Source organism: Megascapheus bottae, chromosome 20 (genome assembly GCF_031878675.1).
Source record: "Megascapheus bottae isolate mThoBot1 chromosome 20, mThoBot2.hap1, whole genome shotgun sequence".
In the NCBI taxonomy this organism is placed as follows: domain Eukaryota; kingdom Metazoa; phylum Chordata; class Mammalia; order Rodentia; family Geomyidae; genus Megascapheus; species Megascapheus bottae.
Window position 1 is genome coordinate 16,134,599 of NC_143528.1, and position 10,411 is coordinate 16,145,009.

The window sequence follows — 10,411 nt, forward strand, 5'->3', positions numbered from 1 at the left end:
CTTAGGCATTGCACCTTTGAATTTCTCTCCTAAGAGCATTCTCTGTGACCACATTGTGGATGAGACTCTGTAATCCTGTATAATGTATGATATCTAGTGTATTTTAGATCTGTTTTCCGCGTATCAAAGAGAACATGCCCATTTTTCTCTCTGAGCTTGGCTTACCTCACTTAACATGATTTTTTCTAGTTCCATCCATTTCACTGCAAATAACATTATTTTATTCTTTCTAGAAGGCAGCAATATTCTGCAATATATAAATACATGCAGATATGAAATGTCTCTGAGTCAGTCATTGATTTTAAGGTGAAAGATACAGATAGATGACTTCTGGATTGTATGGAAAATTTTTAGATGGGCTTGAACTTTTTTTTTTGGAATGAGATATTTTTGGGATTCAAGAATATGGCTCAACATTGAGGAAATAAACTGAGACCAGTAAATCATTACAAAAAAGATATTGAAAGTATATACTATGCATGAGGAATATATGAATTTAGATTATTCCTATTGAACAGTTAATAGAACATAGTAAGTGAAGGCAGAGAATTTAGGTTTACTCATGTGGAATTTAGGCTTACTCATGAGGAAGTATGTATTAACAGTTTCATTGAGGTGTGAGAGTTAGAGTTGGGAGAAATCTTATTCTCTCTGTAGACTAAGAGGCTTTTGTTGCTAGGCAGCTAAATAGAACTTAATCCAATGACAGACAATTTAGAGAGAATATATGTTTCTCTTTGTCATGTGAGGTCACAAACATTGTTCAGGAGAAGAATGTTACAAATGAGTCATGGAGAGGGTTATAAAGAAAACATCATGGGAATCATCACTACATCTCCTGGTAGGTCATTCAAGACTTTAGGTCTTAAGGAGAGAAGCACCAATAGTTTGTACATGAACACACATATGTATGTGCATGTGTGCATGTACACACACACACACACACACACACACACGCACGCACACACACACACACACATCATGATTCTTTGACAATTGTGCAGAATCATTTCCTGCTATACTGTATTTATTTGGTTAGAAGCCATTAAATTTTCTTTAAATATGTTGTTACACATAGTTTTAGAAACACTGAATTGAAGTCTAAATCAAGGTCAAGGATAGCTTGTAATTAGGCTAATAAAAGTGACATATTTCTTGAAGCTGTGAGGGAGTAAAACAAAATTGAAAGATTATGTGTAACAAACAATTTTGAGATTTCCATATTATCATGATACTAGTCTAATTAATGAATGAAATGTCACATTCTCTCAGGAGCTCTGAAGTCTTTGTATGAAATAATACAATATAGGATTTAGCTCAATGGAAGAACACTTGCCTAGCAAGTGCAATACCCTGAGTTCTGGCCACAGTACCATGATAAATAAAAATAAATAAAAAAATGTAATGATTGCAGAGACAGCCAATGTTCAAATATTATTTTAATTTGTTTTTTTATGACCTTCCTTACATGATTATGTTTTAGAATTAAATTCTGATTAATTTGTATGGCTTTATTTCACCTATAACATTGTAACCTCATACATAAATGATTCCTTTACATCATAAAAAGTTAATACTCCATAATAATTCCAAAATATATATACATATCAAAACAGATATGATCAACAAGTTAGAATTTTACTTACAATTTACTTTCTTCAGTAGTTTCTTTCAGAGAACGTGACTACTTCTGTGAGATTTTGGCATTTTGTGCACATAGCTCTTTTTTTTCTTTCCATATATTTTTTATTGGAATTAATAGAAGGGTTACATCATATTCACCAGATAGAAGAGGCATTACTTCACAAACATTGATACCCTTTCTCATGTCTTGGTCCCCATTTCCCTCCCCCCACCCCCACCCCTCATCTTGTTTTTCCCCCTTCCCTATCCTATCTCACATAACCAATTACACATATATACAATATATCAGATAACAAGTTGAAATACTGTAACAATATGAGATAACCAAGGGACAGCAAAAAAGATGAGAGATAACATAGTACATTTAGAACAATAATCACTCATTATATGGCTTTTGTTTCTATATCCTGGAGGTCCTTTCATTTAGCATCATACGGCCTTATGTATCTAGGTTTTGTTCTATTGTAAATCTCTGCTAGGAGAGCCCAAGGTTTCTTCTGATTATGACAAATGAGGGAAACCATTGAAGCTATGTTCCTTTGAGTCTGGCTTACTTCACGTAATATGATTCTTTCTAAGTCTCCATTTCCTTACAAATGGGACAATGTCATTCTTTCTGACAGCAGCAAAGAATTCCATTGTGTATAAATACCACATCTTGTTGATCCACTCATCAACTGAAAGGCATCTGGGTTGGTTCCATATCTTTGCTATGGTAAATAGTGCTGCAATGAAAATCGATGTGCTAGTGGATTTAGTATGTCCTTGTTTCTGAATGATTCAGTAAATGCCAAGTATTAGAATTGTTGGGTCATAGGGGAGTTCTATGTTTAGTCTTTTGAGGAACTGCCATACTGCTTTCCATAGTGGTTGAACGAGTTTGCACTCCCACCAACAGTGTAGTAGAGATCCCTCCTGGCCATATCCCCTCCAGCATCTGTTGTTATTAGATTTCTTGATCCTGGATATTCTAATTGGAGTGAGGTGGAATCTTAGAGTTGTTTTGACTTGCATTTCTTCATGTGTCTATAGGCCATTCTTATTTCTTCTTCAGAGAAGACTCTCTTTAAGTCTTTGGCCCATCTTCTTTAAGGGATGGTTGTTTCTTTGGAGATTAGTTTTGGAGTGATTCAATTTTTTGAGCTGTTGGTATCTTTTAGATATGAGGCCTTTGTCTGTTGTATAATTAGTGATGATCTTCTCCTGCTCTGTAGGCTTTCCAGTTAGTTTGCTATGTCCTTTGCCAGACAGAAGCTCTGCAGATTAATGCAGTCCCACTTATCCAGACTTTCTCTGATTTGTTGTGTTTCTGGGTCCTTATTAAGAAAGTTTCAACCTGTGCTAAGGAGAGCTAGTGTATCTGCTATTCCTTCTTGTAAAGTTTTCAGTGTATCTGCTTTTACCTCCATGTCTTTGATCCATTTGGAGTTAATCCTGGTGCAGGATGACGAAGAAGGATCCACTTTAGTTTTCTGCCGGTGCTTAACCAGTTCTGCCAGCACCACTTGTTGAAGAGGCTGTCTTTCTTCCATTCTATTTTTTTGGCTTTCTTATCAAAGGTTAGGTGGCCATAGGTCTGTGGATTAATATCTGAGTCCTCAGTTCTATTCCATTGCTCTTCAGACCAGGTCTTGTGCCAGTACCAAGCTGTTTTGGTCACTATAGCTATGTAATAGAGTCTAAAGTTTGGTATTGAAATTCCTCCTGCGCTGTTCTTTCTGCTAAGAATTGTTTTTGCTATACAGGGTACTAAGCTTTTTATATTACCTGATGACTTAGAAACTATTAGCACATTCATTTTACTTTAACAATGAAGATAATGTTCAGCCTTAAACAAATCCCCTGACACAGATGTGCAATGGCAAAGTAAAATCTAATGAAAATCTTCAAGACTGTATTCACAGCATTAAATAAGTTCTTGGCTTTACAACTTTGAACTACCATGATTAAAATTTAATAATAAAAATGAGCTGTAAAACCATTATAATGGGGAAATGTAGATTTTCATCTGAGAATCCCATGACTTGGTAAGGAGATTCTGAAAAATCAGAAAGTAAAAAATAATCTTGAATCAAAGTACCAATTGTTTTTAAAAGTATGGAAACATTTTGCATGAACACTATTTTTTACATAATTCTTTTTTTGTGGTTTTTTATTAAAGAATTTATTAACGTTGATTTTTACATCACATTTTAAATGACAAGTTTAACAAACAAGTGTTCAAGGAGGGAATCTCTATTTACAATCACTGGGACTTAGTAGTTAGAACTTAATCAAAATTAGGCTAAGGGTTTATATGTCATAGAAACATATTAATTTATGAAATAAAACATTATGTCTAGAGTCATAGGTTTTTATGTCTATATAGTTATTTTTATATTTCCATGTTGAGTGAGACAAGTCAAGACCTAAGGAACAAAAGGTGCATGGTATCCTTAATATGTGGCTATTAAATCCAAAGAGTACAAGAGCGAGGACTCAATAACTGCATACCCAAAGCTATGGACATGGTAATAGAAATATGTACATAATTCTTTTAATGCTTTAAAATCTGCAAATGGTTGTACACACTGGTTACCCATTTGTATGTAGGGTGCATCTTTTTTTAAAGTTTTATTTTATTGTTGGAGTTATGTACAGAGGGGTCGCAGTTACATTCATCAGGTAGTAGGTACATTACTTCTTGAACATTGTTACCCCTTCCCATGTTTTTCCCCCACTTTCCCTCCCTGTATGGTGCATCTTTATCAAACCAAACTGAGCATGGAGTGAGTAGTTCTAACTGTGTTGATAGCATTTAATAAAGCTTAACAGCACTTAACTCCTCCCTCAGGACTCAGGAATAAGTGAGTTCCTCCGAACTGTGTTATTGCCAAAAATGGACGATCATTGAAGGCAATCGTTTTTTCTCTGTTTACACTTTGTCAAGGGGAAGTCATTTTTTTAAAATACGTTTATAAACTATCAATGTAGAACCCAGCAAAGATACACATTTCAGACTTAGATTAGAATCCTCATCTGACAAGCACACCAGATGTTTGGCACATTGCCCAGCCTACTTTCAAGTCAATAAAGTAGCAGGCATCTTACTAAGCAATTATTTATAGTTTTTCTTTATTCTCCCACTAACTTCCAAGTCATTCAGCCCAATTCATGAAGAATTTGGTGTTTGCTGCTTTCTTTGCTATCAATAGCCTTATCCAAACACATACTGAGAGAAAAGCCAAATCCATAAGAGACAAAGGATGCAAGGATGTTGTAATCTCTCATATGTGGAGAAAATACAGCTTCTTATAAAAACACACATGAGAGCATAGTACATATACATGGCCAACCGAGTTGAAGCATTTATATTTGAGATAAATGCATTTACAAGTAGAGGTTGAATACTGATTATGTTGGAACCAAAAGGGCCAAGAATTTGATGCATTTGCCCCTCACAAATATATTGTCTTCACCAACACTTTCTCCTTCCTCTCAAATATTTCCTATTCATTTCTGAAGGCACTTTGCCTCTAATATTCAGTATTATGTATTCTTCTCACAGGTTACACTTCTAGTTTGATTTTCTTCTCATTTTACATAGCTAGAGGCATTGAAAAAACATTTTTGAGTATAAGCAAATATAAGCACCTTTGATTAACATCCATTTATGAAACCAGGTACCCACTTCAGCTCCATATTATTTATTGTAGAAACTTATTCACTACACTGGATTTTCTTTTTCAAAGAAAACTGAGGTAATGACACTTTAGAATTTTATGGGACAATAAGTAATGACTCATTACAAGGAAATGTATGACCATGAAAAAAACAAGGAATGTGAATATTTTTCAAGTCAATATGTGTAAATCAAGATTTCCTCATCCAAACAGGATGCATGCTCACCTACCCATTAATTTGATTATAAACACTAGGGAGATGTTCATACACACACACCACACACACACACACACACACACACACACACACTCACACACACACACATACACACACACTCATTTTTAAAAACAGTATAAGCCAGGTGTGGTGGCTCATACCTGTAATCCTAGCCACTCAGAAGGCTGAAATCTGAGTTCGAGGTGCAAAGCCAGCCTGGGTACTAAAATCCTTGAGACTCTTATCTCCAATTAACCACCAGAAAACCGGAAGTGGCAATGTGGCTCAAGCAGTAGGGTGGTAGCTTTGAGCTGAAGAGCTCAGGGACAGGGTCCAGGCCCAGAATTCAACTCCCATGACCGACAAAAAAAAATTGTATAATGATTCCTAGTGTCTCTCATCTAGATCTTTTCACACCCTCAGTCAGAATTTGCCTCATCAGAATTAAAAAGTGAATCCAATGCCACAGATTCTTGTCTTGATGCAAATGCCAATCCCTATTAACCCATAACACCCTCACTTATTCACAACTTAACGGTGCTCTCTCCTTTTAAAATCATTTATCTTTTAGTTCTGCTACTCTGAAGAATTGACTCTATCAGAAGAGGGACAATTAAAGGTCAGTGCTACATCTAACCAAGAGAAAGAGAAGAAACCGGCCAGCACTGTCTCCGTTCCTCCCATCACTTGCCTTCTCACAGCCCATGATGGCTGAAAGTGAAGCCCTGATACACGGGAGGATTGCTGTCCTACAGCTTTGGTTGAAGGTATTACTCTTCCTTTCTGGTTGGCCCCATATTGTGTATGCTCAACCCCATGTCTCTCCAGAAGTCGTGATACCTTTGAATGTAACAAGCAGTGATAAGAGGCCAGGCTGGCTGTCCTACAGTATACATTTTGGGGGCCAGAAATATGTTATCCACTTAAGGCCCAAGAAGTTTTCAATAGCCAGACACTTCTCTGTGTTCACCTACACAGAGCAGGGAGCTCTTGTTGAGGATCAACCCTTTGACCAGAATGACTGCTTTTACCAGGGTTATGTGGAAGACGTCCCAGAATCTCTGGTAGCTCTTATCACATGTTTAGGAGGTTTTCAAGGAATATTTGAAATAAATAAGATGCTTTTTGAAATCAAGCCAAAGAGTCCATCTAACAACAATGAACATCTGGTCTATAAGATAGATTTAGAGAAGATACGTTCTGCCCCCATGAAATGCGCATTAACAGGCAAAGAAAGACAGGAGCAACTGAAATTCATGGTGAGTGGTAATTCCACACTGAGGCAAAGCAGCAATCAAGGCTGGTGGACGCAAAGGTGGTTTATTGAACTAGCATTGGTTATAGACTTTGAGCGATTCCTTTATCGGGAAAGAAATACCACAAAGGTGCTTCAGGACTTATTCATCATTATTAATGGAATAAATTTTGTTTTTAGTTCAGTGGATGTCCATGTGTCTTTACTTGGACTTGAAATCTGGAATAATGGAAACCCCATAGTTTTGGAAGAAATACACACTGTCCTGGGACAATTTTGTGCTTGGAAAAGAGAACACTTTCCTGACAGCATATCCCATGATCTTGTGCATCTTTTTGCAAAGCATAATTTTGATCAATATTTTGGCTTAGCTTATATGAACAGTATATGTAATCCAACTTTGAATTGTGGTGTCAATAGTCTCCAGGGAGAGGATTTCATTCGCTTTGGACATACTGTAGCACATGAGATAAGTCATAATTTAGGTATGGATCATGACCAAGGTTCATGCACTTGTTGGGAGAACTTTTGTGTAATGCATCCAACAGAAACTCTCTCCAAAGAATTCAGCAACTGCAGTGTTGCTGCATTATCGAGAGCAGATTCTTCCATGAACTGTTCACGCAACTTGCCTGACCCCTCGGACATCTTTCCTCTGGATCTCTGTGGGAATGGTGTCAAGGAAGATGGGGAGGAATGTGATTGTGGTTCTATACACACATGTGCAAATGATCCATGTTGTCTGATAGGATGCACTCTGAAAAAAGAGGCTCAATGTGCTTCTGGGCTCTGTTGCAGAGATTGCCACCTCATGCCTTCAGGCACCGTGTGTAGAGCGAAGGATAATGAATGTGATCTGCCTGAATGGTGCAATGGAATTACACCGAAGTGTCCCGAAGATGTGTATGTACAGAATGGAGTCACCTGCAAGAACATGGGATATTGCTATGAAAAGAGATGCAATGACCGTGATGAACAGTGTCAGAAAATATTTGGTTTGCCAGCCAGGAGTGCACATCAGAGTTGTTACGAGGAATTAAATACCCGAGGTGACCATTTGGGCAACTGTGGTGTCACTAACAGTACATACGTACGGTGTAAAAGCTCTGATAGCCTTTGTGGGAGAGTTCTGTGTGAGAATGTGACAAATCTTCCACTTTTAAGAGAACATTCTACTGTGCACTGGACTCACTTCAATGATGTCACATGCTGGGGGACTGACTACCACTGGGGAATGACCATACCTGATATTGGTGAAGTAAAAGATGGTACAGCATGTAGTCCAGAGCATGTGTGCATAAACAGGACATGTGTCCCCAAGTCAGTCTTCACAAGCAATTGTTCGATGAGCAAATGCAATATGCAAGGGGTCTGCAACAACAAACATCACTGTCATTGCAACATGGGATTTAGCCCGCCCAACTGTGTGAAAAAGGGCTTTGGAGGTAGTACTGACAGTGGCCCACCTCCACAGAAAAAGATGGAAGAAATAATGAAAAGATTTTTGCTTGTGATTTCTTTCATTACGATTCTGATAGTTGGTTTCCTCATTTTCATTTGCATAATGATAACAATGACATGATAGGAAGCAAAGTACACTATCTGATCCAACAGAAAAATCTTCAACTTCAGTATATATTCTCCATCTGTAATAAAAATCACCTATGAATTAACCATTGTGTGCTAGTAGTATGCTATTACATATATTAGAAAACATAGAAAGTCCAAGAGGTCAACAGTATTAAAAGATTCACAAGTTTTTATCATTAAAATAAAAATAATGCCTAGTATATTTGTACTTTTCATTATTTATGATTTTAGCTTGTATGTCTGCATTGCGGGGCAGGTCATGGGGCTTGAACTCGGACTGTTTGTTGTCCCTGAGCTCTTCAGCTCAAGGCTACTGCCTTACACTTGAGCCACAGCCCCACTTCATGTTTTCTAGAGATTAATTGTAGATAACAATCCTGTGGCTTTGGTAGTGCCTGGGCTGGCTTTGAGCCTTGATCCTTAGATCTCAGCCTCCTGACCAGCTAGGATTATAGGCATGACCACCGTGCCCAGTGTATGTGTGTATTTTAAAGTAGGCTTTGTATTCAATACCTTGTACTTGCTAGGTACATAATCTATTATTTAAGTCATTCCTACCCCTTTTGTTTTCTAGTTATTCCTTTTTTTAGATAGAGAATTCCACCTTTAAAAAAATATTTTTATTGGGGCCAGGAGTTTGGCCTAGTGGTAGAGTGCTTGCCTAGCATGCACGAAAACCAGGGTTCGATTCCTCAGTACCACACACCTAGAAAAAAGCCAGAAGTGGTGCTGAAGTTCAAGTGGTAGAGGTCTGGCCTTGAGAAAGTCCAAGGACAGTGCCCAGGACTGGCAAAAAAATATTTTTATTGTCATAGTTATGTATAGGGCAGTTACAGTTATGTTCGTATGGTAGTGGGTACATTGCTTCTTGAACATTGATAGCTCTTCCCATGTTTTCTCTCACTTTCCTCCCCCCCCCATCCCTCCTAAGCTGTAGAGTTCATTTCCAATATCTTGTCTTGTGACATCGCTGTTCCACTCATTCATCCTTTGTCCTTTGACTCATCCTCTTGTTTTTTCCTTTCCTTAATTCAAATAAGCAAATAAATGAGTATAATGCACTAGGTACCAAAGTCAGATACAGCAACAACAGATACAATAACCATAAGGGAAAGACAAAAAGAGGGAAAAAAAAGAGTATAGAAATATCTTCACACAGAACATTAAAAGCAGCCACCACAAGGATAACACTCTTGTTTCCCTATCCTGGAGTTCATTTCACTTAGCCCCTTCCTAAATAACCATATGCACATAGTTTTTTGAGCTATTGTGCTCCTCTTTGTGTGTGTGTGTGTGTGTGTGTGTGTGTGTGTGTGTGATATTTTTAATACATAGAGGGGTTACATAGAGGGGTTACAGTTACACTGATCAGGTAATGAGTATATTACTTCTCGAGTATGTGTGATTTTTGAGGGGCCTGGTCCTGGTTCTGTCCTTGTACTGAGTTCCTCCTGTCAATTCCTACTGGAATTACAGTAGGATCCACCAAGTCTGGCTTCTTTCTTCAGATTGGCCTTCACGATCTTTGATTTACACTGGCTTTCAAAGAAGCAAAGTGTGGTTTGAGCAGGGGGACAGTGTCACCTGACCCCCATGTGCACAGCAAATAGAGCCTGGGACAGTGCAGAGTGTCTTCTTGCTATCAGACATACTATTGTTTTCCTTATTTGGCTTTGGTCTTTGTTGGAGCAGTTATTCCATTCCTCTTTCAGTGCAGGGATAGCTATAAAGTTGCTGCTTCACATTTGTATTTTAGGGCAGATTATATGTTTAACTACTCTGGCTCACCTAGAATGAATGGTCCCCAAGCTGAATTTTCTCTGCAGTCTCTCACATGTAACTGAGTGTCAGAATTTTGGACTTTTGAAGGAATAAAGTAAGATAATTTGATGCCAGGCAAAGTTTAGGTTCATTTCCTGCACTGATTAAAAATTAAAGGCAAGAAAGTGTATAAAACAGACAGAACAGGCTTATTTGAAAGGCAAACTAATGGAGAATAAACTACAAAACCCCCAGCAAACTGAAGTGGTAAAATGGAGTCCT

At 37.7% G+C, this 10,411-nt stretch overlaps 1 protein-coding gene and 1 long non-coding RNA gene across 5 annotated transcripts in view; one reads left to right on the forward strand and one right to left on the reverse strand.

The window, feature by feature from the left end:
• LOC150049212 (uncharacterized) overlaps positions 1-10,411 on the reverse strand; it is a 127,468-nt gene that overhangs the window by 28,595 nt on the left and 88,462 nt on the right. Inside the window, exon 1 of one of the 4 annotated variants that reach the window (XR_016539030.1) lies at positions 8,023-8,215. The exons of 2 other annotated variants lie outside the window; for them this stretch is intronic. This is a non-coding gene — a long non-coding RNA (uncharacterized LOC150049212). Of the gene's footprint in view, positions 1-8,022; positions 8,216-10,411 lie in introns of those variants that run through there. One more of the 4 variants, XR_016539033.1, reaches the window with a different exon arrangement.
• LOC150049213 (disintegrin and metalloproteinase domain-containing protein 25-like) lies at positions 770-8,541 on the forward strand. The gene is made up of 2 exons (XM_090354013.1): positions 770-841; positions 6,095-8,541. Exon 2 carries the CDS (start codon positions 6,228-6,230, stop codon positions 8,358-8,360), a length of 2,133 nt encoding a protein of 710 aa, XP_090210139.1. The 5' UTR covers positions 770-841; positions 6,095-6,227; the 3' UTR covers positions 8,361-8,541.